General features: G+C 34.6%; 2 protein-coding genes across 2 annotated transcripts; one reads left to right on the forward strand and one right to left on the reverse strand.

The window, feature by feature from the left end:
- Positions 1-7,808: 7,808 nt before the first annotated feature.
- On the reverse strand, positions 7,809-10,806 carry mrm2 (mitochondrial rRNA methyltransferase 2). Its single transcript, XM_016267434.1, has 2 exons — positions 10,224-10,806; positions 7,809-8,454 (listed from the first exon to the last, which is right to left on the reverse strand). Exons 1-2 carry the CDS (start codon positions 10,519-10,521, stop codon positions 8,030-8,032), a joined length of 723 nt encoding a protein of 240 aa, XP_016122920.1. The 5' UTR covers positions 10,522-10,806; the 3' UTR covers positions 7,809-8,029.
- Positions 10,241-13,551, forward strand: LOC107581785 (nudix (nucleoside diphosphate linked moiety X)-type motif 1). Its single transcript, XM_016267435.1, is given in 4 exon segments — positions 10,241-10,307; positions 11,587-11,742; positions 12,783-12,928; positions 13,014-13,551. Coding segments are annotated over 3 exon segments (471 nt in total). The 5' UTR covers positions 10,241-10,307; positions 11,587-11,590; the 3' UTR covers positions 13,187-13,551.
- Positions 13,552-15,174: the final 1,623 nt, after the last annotated feature.

Genomic DNA, 15,174 nt, shown 5'->3' on the forward strand with positions numbered 1-15,174 from the left:
CTTGCCTTGCCTTGCCTTGCCTATCTGGGTACATATTGTAGCCTAATGGCTCCTTGTTATGCTACTTGTTCTCATTAGTTTGGGATCAGGTTTTAGGATCCAACAGATTTTTTAATGGTTTTGAAAGAAGTCTCTAACGCTTACTAAGACTGCATTTATTTAACAAAAAAAACAGTAAAAAATGTAATTATTGTAAATAATTATTAGAATTAAACTGTTTTCTGTGTATTTTAAGGTAAAGCTGGATTTTCAGCAGTCATTACTGCAGTCTTCAGTGTCACATGATCCTCCTTAAATTATTCTAATATGCTGATTTGCTGCTCAAGAAATATTTGTGCTGCTTAATATTTTTGTGGAAGCCATCATAAGAAATGTTCAAAAGAACAGCATTTATTTGTAATTTAAATGTTGTGTCTTTACTGTCACTTTTGATTAATTTAATGCAGTATTGTTGAATAAAAGTACTTCAAACAATCATACTGACCCCAAACTCTAGAGTATGCACTGTTGTATAAAAGCAATATCATGCTGTTGTACTTAATATCAACACAGCTGTAACTACCTGCAGTTAACCCATGCCAGTATTCAGCATAACGGTGCTCTTGCCCATGAGATACTGCTTAAATGTGTCCCGAAAGCTCCCTCAGCCATTTGAAACTTGTCATTCAATCTTTCCAAATCCTGTCAAAATAATCTCTGTTTGATTCATTTTCTCATTCAATAGGCCTTCATGACAGACCTGTGAGAAGAAAACTCTCAGAGAAAACATTCTAATCTCTTTCCTCCAGACCCACAGAAAACAGATTTGTGTTCATTCAGCACTGGAAGGTGCAAGTATCTGTTCATATCGGAGGGGTTCGTTGTCAGCCTCTGCAGCTTTAAACTCCATACAGAGCATTGCACAGCTGCTGAAAATATTGAAGCCGGCACTCCATCAAATGTTTTTAAGCATATCTTTATTTGTATATCACCGAACAAATCAAGTTTTCAGCAAGTAACTTTATTTCCGCTGGGTTTCTTTGCGTTCTTTGCCAGAAGCCATAAGATTAAAAAGCTGATCTCATATTCTCATAATTAAATTTTAGGAAGTATACATAGTCTCTGCATATCATTTCTCTTCCTTAATTGACTGATATTTACATACAAGCCACCAGCTGTCCTAACAAAAGTAAATTAACCTGATGGTGCACCATCCCCCTGGAACGCTCTTGGAACAGATTCATTTAATATCGAAGTGTGCAAATTCTCACCTGTGTGAAACAGCACAGCAACTGCCAGGGAATTGCTTGATTAAATACAAATATATTTTAGCTTCTATAGCCACGGGAGTAGTATCAAATGTGATCAAAACACTAAAGAAGGGAATTAGTAGAGGGAAAACAGCCTTTAACTCTGCTTACGGTTATTACAATCATCCCAACATGAGAGACAAACTGTGTTTTATTGGGTCACTATCAAATTTGCTGGAACAACAATAGCCTGTTCCTCTAAGTTCAAAAATGCATGGAAATAGTGCTATAAGGTTTACAAATTACATTGCATAGCTTAGTCAGACTTCAACTTTTTTCAAAACTTTTTCCTCAGTCAGTTTTATTTATCCAACCTAAGGTCATTGTTCTTAAAACAATTAACATACTCTTAACTTAGCAGTTTCATTTAACTGCTTTGTCGCACTAATTAAGCACTGAATTCTTTTTAGGTAAAACATTTATTTAAAGGAAATACTGACATCAGTAATATTGGATTGTTATCTGTTGGTTACATCGACAACACTCTTAAAATAAAAAGTTCGAAAAAGGGTTTTGACGTGATGGCATAGAGTTCCATAAAGAACATTACAGTGAACAGTTCTTAAAAAAGAACCATTTCTTTTTTTTAGTGTGAAGAACATGCTAAAAAAATATATATATATAGAACATTTTGTCCAATGAAAAGTTTCCATGAAGGTTCTTCATGGAACCATATATGCCAATAAAGAGCCTTTCTTTGTAAGTGTAAAGGCCTCTTCACACCATATAGCTATAAAGATAATATAGAAAGACTTTTAATTCTTATTAGTTCCTGATAATTCATGAGATATTAATGCATGAAGTAATGCATAATTCATGCATGAATCTATGCATTAATTCATGGTAATTCATGTACCCTTACCATAAAGTGTTACCGATAATGATAAAGATATATAGTTCTAAAAATCATTCTCAATATTAAAGAATAGCAGAGTCTACACCACAGCTAACGATAAAGGCACAGAGAAACGATATCGCTGGAATAAAAAAAAACATTTTTTTAAGTCATAGTATCTGTTGACATTGAGCTGAACCCTGTGTCCAACCATGATTCATAAAATGGTCACTTAAAGTGACTCTCATCTCATTTGAGACTCTTCTCTGCTCTCTTCCTTGCTCTTTCCTCCATCTATTCTCAGTGTTACACAACCACTTTCTTGTTTCTCCAGTGTACTCCCTTGTTTTTTGCTCTGGGTTTTCACTTTTATGGACAGAAAAGGTATGATTGAATAATTTAGTAAATTGCATTTCCTGTGCTGTGTGTATTACAGCAGAAATCAATACAACGACATTTGACAACATGATGTGCACTTGAGAATATGGCTTTGCTTTAGTTTTCCGTTACCTTTTGGTCAGCATGGGCCTTGAGTTGGAAACTGATGTGTAGTGTGCCAAGAAATGTAATTTGTATAAAATTAATAATAATTTACTGCATGTTTAAGATCATTACGAACAGGTTAGACGACTGTTTTGAGAGTATTGGAAATTAATCATATTTTGGAGAAGTATGTAAAATCGGTTGAGAAAAACCTGCCCTAATAAGCATTCTATCAAAAGTCCATTCATTTTTTTAAATAATGTTTTAAGTTTTTTTGTACTGGTAAGCAATCCTAAATATCAGCTCTGGAATGTAAATGAGCAAAAATTATTAAACTAAATTATGGAAAACAATATTTTGTATTTTAAGAAATTAATACTTTTCATTGAGAAAGGATGCATTAAATGGATCATAAGTTCAATTTACAATGTTACAAATAATAAATAAATGCTGTTCTTTTGAACTTTCAATTCATCTAAGGATCCTTAAAAATATATGGTTTCCACAAAAGTATTAAGCAGAACAACTGGTTTCAACATTAATAAGAAGAAGAAATGATCCTTAACTGTGCACAAAATCAGCATGCTTAGAATAATTTCTGAAGGATCAAGTTTATTGTAAACTGTAATCATATTTGTTACGACCGTCTAGGGCCAGTGGCAACAAATTAAATGCGCACTCACTCCCAAGATATTATCAAACAAAAAAAAGATGTATTAAACTTATAATAAATATAAGTAACAAAGGGAACAAATTCAGGAATGGACAAGGCCAAAATAACAAACAAAAATTAACTAATTTTTGTATACCCTTTAAATTCTCTAACCAAAATAAAACATAAAAAAAAAGAATACAACACAACTTCCCTAACTCCCTTAACCCAAAACATAAAGCAAACCATATAAAAGAAATGGCATCACACTCCCTACTTCCCTTAAACTAAATACAATTGGAAATCAACTAAAACAAGAGCAAGTTTTAAACAGTATGCACAATCACAAAAGAGACCTCAAGACAAAGCAAAACAAATGGCACACATTCGGCCTCCTAGAGTGTTTGGGGAGGTCCTTTTCACTGGAACCAGGACAGGACCAATCAGGAGCAGACCAATCAGGATCTCTGCTGGCTTGAGTACAGGCCACGCCTTTTCCTGAACAGACACACTCAGAAATACATACACAATTCAAAAGACCCGAGATGTAACATATTGCAATCAATATCACAGTTGATTAGCCTTGGTGAGCATTAGAGACTTCTTACAAAAACACTGACAAATTTGATCAACCCCAAACTTTTAAACAGTTGTGTATATTAATATTTTAACCTACTTTCCTACAGAGCGTAACATCACTGGGAACAGTTAAGCATTTGTTCAGGCAAAACATTTCAGGTTCCTTTATGTTCTTCAGTGCATTCTGTGTAGTAGCCTATACTCTTCAATTCAGACCTCAGGTTTTCAATTTTAGTGTTTAACGCCTGGGGCTTAAATGGGCATTGCTGAGATGATTTATTCTGGGAAATTAAGTGTTCTTCTACCATGCTCCATAAAATGAAAATCACTGATTAAATATAATGAAATATAAATGGAAATTTCTGTTCCTGGAAATACCACTTATGCAGTGCATTTAATAACGTGTTTACGGGCAATTCATTTTCAACAAAAGTTACATGAATTCATTTGAATTTTATTTATTTAGAACTTTAATTCTACTTCTTTAAATTCAAATTTGAATAACAAATGCTGCCTAAATACAAATTCAATTCAAAATGGACAAGAAGGCATGAATCCTTAATGGTGCACAACCTCAGAAACGCAAGTAAAAAGTTTTGCCAAAAGTTTTTGCTATCCAACTCTAAATTCAAGGCTGTCAAAATGTTAGACAGCACATTATTACAGTTGAATGAATAACAATTCATTTTCAACAAAAGTTACATGAATTCATTTGAATTTTATTTATTTAGAACTTTAATTCTACTTCTTTAAATTCAAATTTGAATAACAAATGCTGCCTAAATACAAATTCAATTCAAAATGGACAAGAAGGCATGAATCCTTAATGGTGCACAACCTCAGAAACGCAAGTAAAAAGTTTTGCCAAAAGTTTTTGCTATCCAACTCTAAATTCAAGGCTGTCAAAATGTTAGACAGCACATTATTACAGTGCACTGGAGTGCCTGAACTCTGACCTTTAAGAGAATTTGAGACGTTCCAGGAAACCAGAAGGACGCGAGTTAACAGCAATGAACCTTATAGAAAGAATAAAAGAAAAAAAAAACTTCAAGACGATAACTTCAGGGGCCAAAAAAAGCTATTATAAATTTAACACGACCACTTGTATTTTCATATCACTCAGTGTGGCTGAACCCCTGCAGACCCTAGTCTCCACTTTTACAACCGTTAACAGGCGTATAAAACTAAGCTATCAAATAAGTTCCTTAATCTTCCATAATGAATTCTCCAGGCTCTTTTGACATGTCACTGACGGAGGAGTGGATTGTCCCTCAAGTGTAAGCGTTTGATATGTCAGAGCGATGATCAAAAACCACAGCATTCAAATTGACCGAAGCGGCATGCACATTAAACATGTTGCTGACACAGGCGCTCAGATTAAAGAGTGAGGTTGCAAGGATTTCCATACTGTATGGAACACACTGCAGTGCAGTCGAATATGAATGCACCAGAGCTGCCGGCAGAATTCATTTAGGTATCTTTGAGTCTCTCAGCTGAAGATTCCCTGAGTTTGAGATTAGAGCAATCCAGAGTCGAACCTGACATTCTTTTTCTAATGCTTTCAAATCAAACCTACAGTATACAGTTTGAGCCATTAAAGTTTGAGGAGTTCTCCTTGTAACTAGAACCATACAACTCCACGAGGCTTTAATGATGAATATATTCCGATCTAACCTCTATGAATCATTAAACCCTATTTTATTATCTCTAATGTTTCTGTTCTGCATACTACCAAAGGTTAGGTCTAAACTCTCCGTGCAGCACAAGCTGGATGTCATTCACAGCTGGACTGCAGAGTGTCTTTCTGAGATGATAATAATGTGTCAGGCTAATATCTGCGAGACTGCATTGCCAAAGGGACAAAGGATTCTCATTAGTCATACTGTCTATAAGACACGTATCCATCCTCTCTGCAGCTCCTCGGCTTATAATGAGAGAATGATTGCATCTTTCTACACGGCTGGAAAAACAGATTTTCGGTATTGCGCAAACAATTAAGCTTTCCGGTTAGGGAAACACAAAATTAAAGTGTTGTCAAATAAGCCACACTTCAAGAGTTTGCTAAAATGCAAATGACAATGCTGGATTTTTAACTCTTCAGCACTCGACTCTCAAATGGTCGGGAAAAATAGTGTTCCCAGTAACAGCTGGTCCACACCGGGGTGTTAGAGTCTGCGTACAAACATTAGTCTGCTGCTTTCACACTGGCAACTCAAGAGCACCATCTTCTGACAAGCTGAATGTCTTCTGGCCCAGTGTTTCTTGCACTTTTTTAGGCGGTTTTAGGCAAAATTGCAGGGCTACCTAACATCCCAATCTCATTAGGATAGTGAAACAGAGGGCAGAGGCCCATTAGGCAGCCTAAAAATTATTTAAATTAAGACAAATCAAGCTTTAAAATAAATGAGCGTATTTCTTAACGACCATCATGTCGTTCCAAACCTGTATGCACTTCTATTTTCTGCTGAACACAAGAGAAGATATTTTGAAGAATGTTGATAACCAACCAGTTTCGGTTCCCACTGACTTCCATTGTATTTTTTTTCAGTCAATAGAAACCAAAACTAACATTCTTCTAAATATATTCTTTTGTGTTCCACAGAAGAAAAAAGTCATACAAGTTTGGATGGAACGACATGAGGATGAGTAAATTATGGCAGAACTTTCCCTTTAATTTAATTCACCCCCAAACGGTTTAATTATTTTAATTTTAATCTACTGAATGGACACTTTCTTTAAGTTAACTTCATAATTCTGGCAGACTGCCAGTCAATAGAAACCAAAACTAACATTCTTCTAAATATATTCTTTTGTGTTCCACAGAAGAAGAAAAAAGTCATACAAGTTTGGATGGAACGACATGAGGATGAGTAAATTATGGCAGAACTTTCCCTTTAATTTAATTCACCCCCAAACGGTTTAATTATTTTAATTTTAATCTACTGAATGGACACTTTCTTTAAGTTAACTTCATAATTCTGGCAGACTGCCATTTTCTTCTTATTATCAACTATAACAAGACAGTTACTAATGAACCTAAATAATAAGACTTTTCTCTTCATAGGAAGTCAGACCGAACACTTACATACATTATAAATGTACATACATTATTCACATAAATGTGACTATTTATAATAACAGAAACACTTTGCAAAGTCTTTAAGAAAACCGGCTTCCTCAAAACAATTGCTTTTATGTTGTTTAAGTTGTGTACAATATTCATAGCCTAAAGATGAATCATGAAATAACTTTTGCTGATCCATAATTTTGCCAGTCTGCTGTTTTGTTCTTTCATGTTCATTTCATTGGAATTAAATACATTGCTACTTTACTAGAGCATTAACTAGTAAAGCCTAAATGAGCCTCCTGTTTGTTAGGTAAGAAGTTGGATTGTACACAGTGCATGACTGTCATAATTTTCCAGGATTTAACCTATTGATATCCAAGTTGTCACTTAATACAACTTTACATTTCAGGTTGACTAAACTTAAAATTTTAAGGCATAATGAACCATTTTTTAAGCTGAAACAACAATTTGTCTATTGAAAGTGTTTGTTTTTTTTTCTTAGACATTTTATCAACTGAACAATAAGTACGATGTTAGAACAACAGTAAGGTCTGTTGAAGTGAGAGGACACCAACTTAAATTATTAATGTTACTGTTATCTGTTAATTCATTGTCATGAGTTGGTTGTTTTTTGTCAATTATAATTCTTTTATTTAATTATCTATTTAGCTTATTATTTTTAATTAGTAAAAAAAAACTCACTGTTTGAGAACCACTGATTTAACCTTTTTTAATATTCTCTCTGTGCTTTTGTTTTATTACTAACAGAAGGGAACAAAAAAATACACTATAAATATGGAATCACTCACTAAAAAGCCATTTAGATGCATGCCAATCATTTCTTTATAAAATTATTTGAAACTTTAACACTGCTAGGTCTCCCTGATAAACTGAAAATGCAAATCTGACTTAATGTTATATTCAAGACCTAAATCTAATTATTCTGCTATAGCATTTATATCTAGGATCTGTATTGAGTTTCTGGTTTCTAATGCGCAGAATCTGGTTGCAGGCAAGTGTTTTATATACAAGTAATAGGAACACAACAATTTTTTTTACATTTACAATACATTTATTGAATTTTTTATATATTAAAAATGCATTTGCATGAAAAAGACTTCATCCTATCTTATTCTGAACATCCTCGCCAGAAAGAAAAGCTCTGCGGACTCCTTCCTGCTTGCTCTCGGTTTTACTGTTTTTACATCTTGAAACATAGAGGAAAGCCTCTGCTGGAGCTTATGGGCCAAAGCTCCATCCCAGTATTTACAAATCAAAGAGCCTCCGGGGCGCAAAACCTTGTCAGCCAAGTCCAGCACTGATAGGCACATGGTGACCAGTCTTTCATGATCCAGTTCCCTGAGCCCACTGGCATTGGGGGCCATGTCACTGAGGATGACATCTGCTCGAGCTCCAGGGAGGAGCCTCTCCAGCGCCATGTGAGTCGAGGGCTCAGTGATGTCATGATTGGACAGCAGCTGAGCTCCATCCAAGGGGGAAATGCGTAATATATCTATTCCTATTACGCTTCCTTTAGGAAGATCCACACCTGGAATGAACAAAGGTATAGTGTTTATATCCTCATCAGCTAAAAGAAATGGCACCTAAACCAAAATGTAATAGTCTAATAGATTATAAATATAAGTATTTATATCCATCTATCTATCCAAAAACTCACCACCAAACACCAATGACTTGTACACTTGCAACAGAGATGGAAATACAATTTTTAAATACATGAATTATGTTTCCATCTTTTTTGACACAGTTTTAGAAGTGCCTTCTGTTCTAAAGAAGGGGGTGTCCCAATACTTTTGTCAACATAGTGTATGTACAAAATCAAATTATTGGTGTTTGGTGATGAGTTTTTGGCTCAGGGTCTGCATGTAAAGTCCCACCAGAGGTGTTCAGCTGGGATTAAGACTTGGTTTTCTGCAGACCAGTCAAGTTCTTCCACACTGACTGGATCAATCATTTCTTTTTGAACCTTGCCTTATACACAGAGGCATTGTCATGTTAGAATAGAAAAGGGTCCTGTCCAAACTGTTGCTATAAAATTAGAAGCACACAATTCCCTAGAATATCATTATATGCTTAAACATTAAGATTTGTGCTCATGGAAATTACTGAAGTAGTCAAATTTATTCATCGGAAGGGGGTGTTCCAATACTTTTGGCAATATAGTGTATGTTTAAAATCAGTTCTATAGACATATATAAATTGTACTTATATTATATATGAATTACTTTTTTTTTTTAAATAATGATGATGGATGGGTTGGACAGTTGAGTAAAAACAACCAAGCGCTCATATATATATATATATATATATATATATATTTTTTTTATTTATTTCATAATGGAATTCATAATGGAATGCATTTACTATTATTCTAAATTTTTAGGGATGTAACGATTCACTCAACTCACGATTCGATTTGATTCACAATTTTGATTTCACGATTCGATGCACGATTTTATTTTAACAAAATGAGATTTAAGACAAATTATAAATTAAATGTGTCCTTTTATTATTGCTTGGACAAAATGCTGCACGTTTCTTTGTGAAATTGAAATATAACCCTATAATAATATACTAATGCAGCACTTGTTGGTTTTGATTGCTTCTATTGTCCTCATTTGTAAGTCGCTTTGGAGAAAAGCGTCTGCTAAATAACAAAATGTAAATATAATGTAAATAACAAGACTAAATTGAAATCTTAAAACAAGCATAAAAAATACATAAGTAACACAAATAAAAGAAATCTCTTCATATAAACAAAATAAGGCTTTGTCTGCGCTCTTTCCATTTCAAATTAGAGGCAACCACTGCATTTTAATCACGATTCAAACAAAGTTGCTGCATACATGCAACATGAGCAGTTTTTAATCTAAATTAGACTGTATAATTTCGAAATTTGAAGCAAAACCTCTCCTTACTCATAACTCCAGGCTTCAGTGCCACATGATTCTTCAGAATTCATTCTTATATGATTATTTGCATCTCAAGAAACATTTCTCCTTATTATTAATGTTGAAAACAATTGTGCTGCTTCACATTTTCGTGGAAACAGTGAAACGTGATTTTCAGGATTCTTTGATGGATATAAAGTCCAAAAGAACAGCATTTATTTGTACAAACATAAGTGATTTTACTCTCAGTTGATCAATTGAATATATCTCTGCTAAATAAAATCTATTCTTTTCTTTCAAAACTAACAAACAAAACGTTTTAGCTGTAGTGTATGTATACTAAGATGACATGCATGGATATTATATGATGTTACATTGGTGGTCCATAATTCAGCAGCTCACTAACTTTCTCCTGCGGAGTTGACTCTCTGGACTGCAACTTGACTCCATGCACCAGGCGCAGCACCGCAATCCACGACACTCGAGCCAGGTTTGAGAAGTCTGTATTTGTCATCTATCTCGATCAGTTTAAAGGCACTTCTACAGCGGTAATTCTGCGCGTGAGCAGCTTTAACGAAAGGGTCACTGAGCTGCCGCACCAGCCATCTCTGATCGGCAGCACTCTTCCCCTTCATATGCAGAGGCGTCTTCTTTAGAGAGACCGCTGACATGTGAATGAACGACCTTTGGATCCGTTTCCACATCGTTTACAAACAAGTGATCTGGAGAGACACTTTTAGAGCTTAAGTGCAAGAAAACAAGACACATGTGCGTCTATGGTGTCCTCGTGCTGTCACAGATGCACGCATTGTGCGCAGACTCTTAGATCACTGAGTTATGCATTATCGTGCTTTATATGTCTGTAGGATATTGTTAATTATTTAGATGAAATGCATTCATCAGTTAGTGATCATTTCACTGTTATACACGGTCATCTTTGAGTTTTTGTGTCTAATGATTGCTTTCAGTATCAATCGAGAATATTTGACTGTTGCACACTCCGAATTACGATTCGAAGACTCGTTCTTTCGAGTCGGATCTTTTCAATGATTTACATGTGGCGAAATAAGGAATAATAGCCTTTAGTGGTCGTATACAGCAGAAATGTTACAATGTACTTGAAATATATTTACGGTTTGGCTAAAACGTACAATTTTTTTTGTCAATTTCTGTAACTGAAATGTAGGTTTAGTTCGTATGGTTCTGTTCGAAAGAACCGATTCACAGAAATGAGTCGCTTTTCCCATCGAGAACATTTCACTGTTGCACACAACATAGTTAGGTGGAGTCAACCATTGCTGGTGGACTAATATATTTTCGCAGATCTGTAAATCATATGTTGCTTTTGGATAAATACCAGTCTGAATAAAATGTCAAGCACTATTATGACTAAATGCACTGTTGTCAATCTGAAGCCTCCATGTGATAATCTGACCGCGAGCCAGACCGATTGACGTATCTGATTCTTATACTGTATATGTGATTACATTTGTTGTCTCTACTTATTATTTTGGACAAAGTAAGCAAATTATTTGGGTTAGTATATGTATATGTGAAGTGAATAATCATTGATTATCCGATCTATTAATAGTTGTTGCTTGATGTGCATAGCTGTAAAAAAAAAAAAAAAGTTAATCATGTTTTGAATGCTGAAAGTGTAAATAAAATTCTAAATATTATACTGTCTGTATAATGGAGATGGGCATAATTTTAAAGGAAGTCTAACAAATAGTCTACTATCCATTAAAGACACTGTATTGTATGTATAGGGTGATGTTGACTGATAAACTGCTGACCCTGGTGCTGGTGGTGCAGCCCGGCCGGGTGTTGTTGGGCATGAAGAAAAGAGGCTTTGGAGCTGGCAAATGGAATGGGTTTGGAGGGAAAGTCTAGCCAGGAGAGACTATAGAGCAGGCGGCCAGACGGTGAGCCTAACTAGTCATTTTGTTGAGTGTTTTGTCACTTTGCTAGTTTATTAAAGTATGTCTATAAGTTTACATTTATTTAGTTTGAGTCATTTTAGTATTTCAGTTTAAACTAAACAAAAATGTGACCTGTTGAACTAGCTTTAATTTTGTAATATTTTATTTGAATGATTTTTTATTGTTTTTATTTTAGTTAACAATAATAACTCTGGTTAATATATGGAGGCCATTTCTGAAATGGGAAAGGGGAAATTTCTAATTTAGTGGTGAAAACAATTTAAATCTCACTTTTTTTGTTCTTTTTTTTTCGTGAGCATATAATCTTATAATTAATAATTATTATGAAGTGTGTAGGTCAAACTGACTGTAACTGGTTTTACTACAAGGTTACAACAGTAAAAACATGATAAATAAAACTGTATTTAATACGTATTTAGTTATTTTATGTTTGTGCTCTTGGAGGCTATGTTTTTTGCAGTGTTTTTACGGGGTGTTTTGAAGCCCGTTTTGTACTGTAAAACATTTCCAGGGACAAGAAAATTGGACGTTTGGTTACCTTTTAGGTAATATAATTGTCTTGCAGTTCAAACGCTGAATCATAGCAGTTGTTTTCAGGTATAAAGCATTAAGAATGGTCTTCTCTCTGGTGCCAAGAGCCGATAGATAGATAGACAGACAGACAGACAGATAGACAGATAGATAGACAGATAGATAGACAGATAGATAGACAGACAGACAGACAGACAGACAGACAGACAGACAGATAGATAGATAGACATTTTATTTTTTAGAATATTTCTTACACAAATGTACAGTGCTGTTTCCCTTTAAAAAAGCGAATATATTCTTCCAGTGTCTTTTTTCACTTACTTGAAGCTCCAGATCAAAGTTAAACAGCTTGAACCTTGTAATGCTGAGAATGTTTTATATTATTTACTTGTCTGTAAAACTTAACAATGGTGTCAGCGTTTGGCCATGTTCAATCTTCCCTGCTTTTATTGGTTTTCCAGCTAAAACGAAAATGGCATTTTATTTGACAGGGAGTTGCTAGAGGAAAGTGGCCTCACCGTTGACACCCTCCACAAGATTGGAAATATCAAATTTGAGTTTATTGGGGAAACAGAACTGCTGGATGTCCACATTTTTAGAGCTGACACCTATAAAGGAGTGCCAACCGAATCAGATGGTAATAAAGCGCCACATCACTTAATGATCCAGTTTGTGACACATACTGAGACAGAAGGTCTAATAACGTTTGTTTTCTCTTTCAGAGATGAGGCCACAGTGGTTTGACACAGATAAAATACCTTTCATCCAGATGTGGGCAGATGATGTCCTGTGGTTCCCACTGATGCTTCAGAAAAAGACGTTCTTGGGATATTTTAAATTCCACGGTCATGATGTGATAGTGGAGCATAAACTGGAGGAAGTGGTGGATGTGTGATTGGGGTTTGAACACCACTGATGAACACCGCCACTGTATCAGTGGAAATTATCCAACTACATGGTTTCTTGGATACGATGTCAAATCATGATATGAAATGCTGTAGTTTAATGTAATAAATGTACAGCATTTTGTATAAGCACACTTTTTTTGCATGGCTAAATAGCGTTATCTGTTAGTTTGGGGTTCCATTTATTTTTAGGGTTAAATTCACACATCTTCTGTATTCTGATGTTTTGTTTTTACCACCTTCTTTGTTCATCATTCCTACAACGATTGTTCAGTAGAGTACACCAAAAATCATACCTTTCTTATCAAGATCTTTACTATTCATCTACCTGTCATCTACTAAATAAAGTACTTGAAAGTGCAGAATAAAACGAAGTATCTGTCATCATTCTATCTGTCTGTATATGTCTGTCTGTCTATCTGTCTATCGTCTATCTATGACTATCTGTCTGTCTCTATCTATCTATCTATCTATCTGTCGTCTATCTATCTATAACTATCTATCTGTCTGTCGTCCATCTATCTGTCTGTCTCTGTCTATCTATCTATCTATCTGTCGTCTATCTATAACTATCTATCTGTCTGTCGTCCATCTATCTGTCTGTCTCTGTCTATCTATCTATCTGTCTGTCTGTCGTCTATCTATCTTTCTATCTGTTTGTCTATCCATCTATATATTTGTCTGTGTCTGTCTATCGTCTATCTATCTCTGTCTGTCGTCTATCTATGTATCTATCTATATGTCTGTGTCTGTCTATCGTCTATCTATCTGTCGTCTATCTATCTATGTCTATCTATCATCTATCATAGTGGAAATAAACAACTGCAAGTACACAGACTGAATGTAATACAGGTGAAACCTAATTCTCAAACTATTTGCCCTCTGTGCCAGCAGGTGGCAGGATTGAATACATATTGGAGTACAACATATTGGAGTTTCCATTTCTTTAATGATTTACCTTGTTCAAACATAAATCAAACATGTACAATTGATAATAATAAGCTCTGCTAAATTAAATTCAAGTTTATTTGTATAGCGATTTTTCCTAAAGGGTTTTATAGAATGTTAAACAATTAAGACAATAATATGCATGCATTATCAACCAACAGCATCTATACAACTTTATGGTAAATTGAAAGTAAAACGTTTTTGTTTTGCCAGACACATATTTTGAAGTATAGTTTACATGATAGCTTACTAGCAGTGTGAGAATTTTAGACCTTCAAGATTTATTGAATGAAAACAGGTCTTTAGCATATAGAGCAGCTAATAATAACTATTTCATGCTCATTATAGTTACTACTTAAGACTCTCTGAATCCAGGCTTAGGCTTAACAACAAAAAAACCTTTCACATTTTACAGAACTGTCAGACAACTAGTAGTCAACATTTGAAGGGAATCAAAAAAGTTAATCAAAGTTGTCCTAAGAAAAGAACACATTTTGTCTTTAGGACAACTTTGATGAAAGGTTTTTATCCGCTTCAAATGGTAAGTGACTAGAGTCATTTGAAAGTGTTCGCTTGTATACACTACTGTTCAAAAGTTTGAATACCTCACGGTAATGCTCAGCAAGAATGCAAGTATATGCTGTTTTCCTGCTCAAGAAACATTTCTTGTCATTGTTGGACACAATTGTGCTGATTAATATTTTTGTGAAAACCGTGATACATTTTTCAGGATACGTTAATGAACATGAAGTACAAAAGAACAGCATTTATTTGAAATAGTATTCTTTTGTAACACTATAAATGTCTTCACTGTTACTTCTGCTAAATGCATTGTGCTCAGGCTGAATAAAAGTAATCTTTCAAAAATAAAATCTTACTAACTCCAGACTTTTGAATGGTAGTGTAAATATTACTTACAAATTAAGATGAAATGTGAAAAAGGAAGAAGTACAAGTCTTAAGAATCAAAAATAGAAAATCAGACAGAAAAATCTGTCAGTTGAAACCACGAACAAGGAAGAATATGATGC

The sequence above is a fragment of the Sinocyclocheilus grahami genome, unplaced genomic scaffold (genome assembly GCF_001515645.1).
Source record: "Sinocyclocheilus grahami isolate Dianchi unplaced genomic scaffold, SAMN03320097.WGS_v1.1 scaffold37.1, whole genome shotgun sequence".
NCBI classification, from domain to species: domain Eukaryota; kingdom Metazoa; phylum Chordata; class Actinopteri; order Cypriniformes; family Cyprinidae; genus Sinocyclocheilus; species Sinocyclocheilus grahami.

Bases quoted from the DNA above. Each gene is read 5' to 3' on its own strand.
- mrm2 (XM_016267434.1), bottom strand. From the start codon at position 10,521: ATGTGGAAACGGATCCAAAGGTCGTTCATTCACATGTCAGCGGTCTCT. The intron at 8,455-10,223 runs GTTAGTGAGCTG...TGTTCATTCCAG, and splicing joins AGTCAACTCCGCAGGAGAAA to GTGTGGATCTTCCTAAAGGA.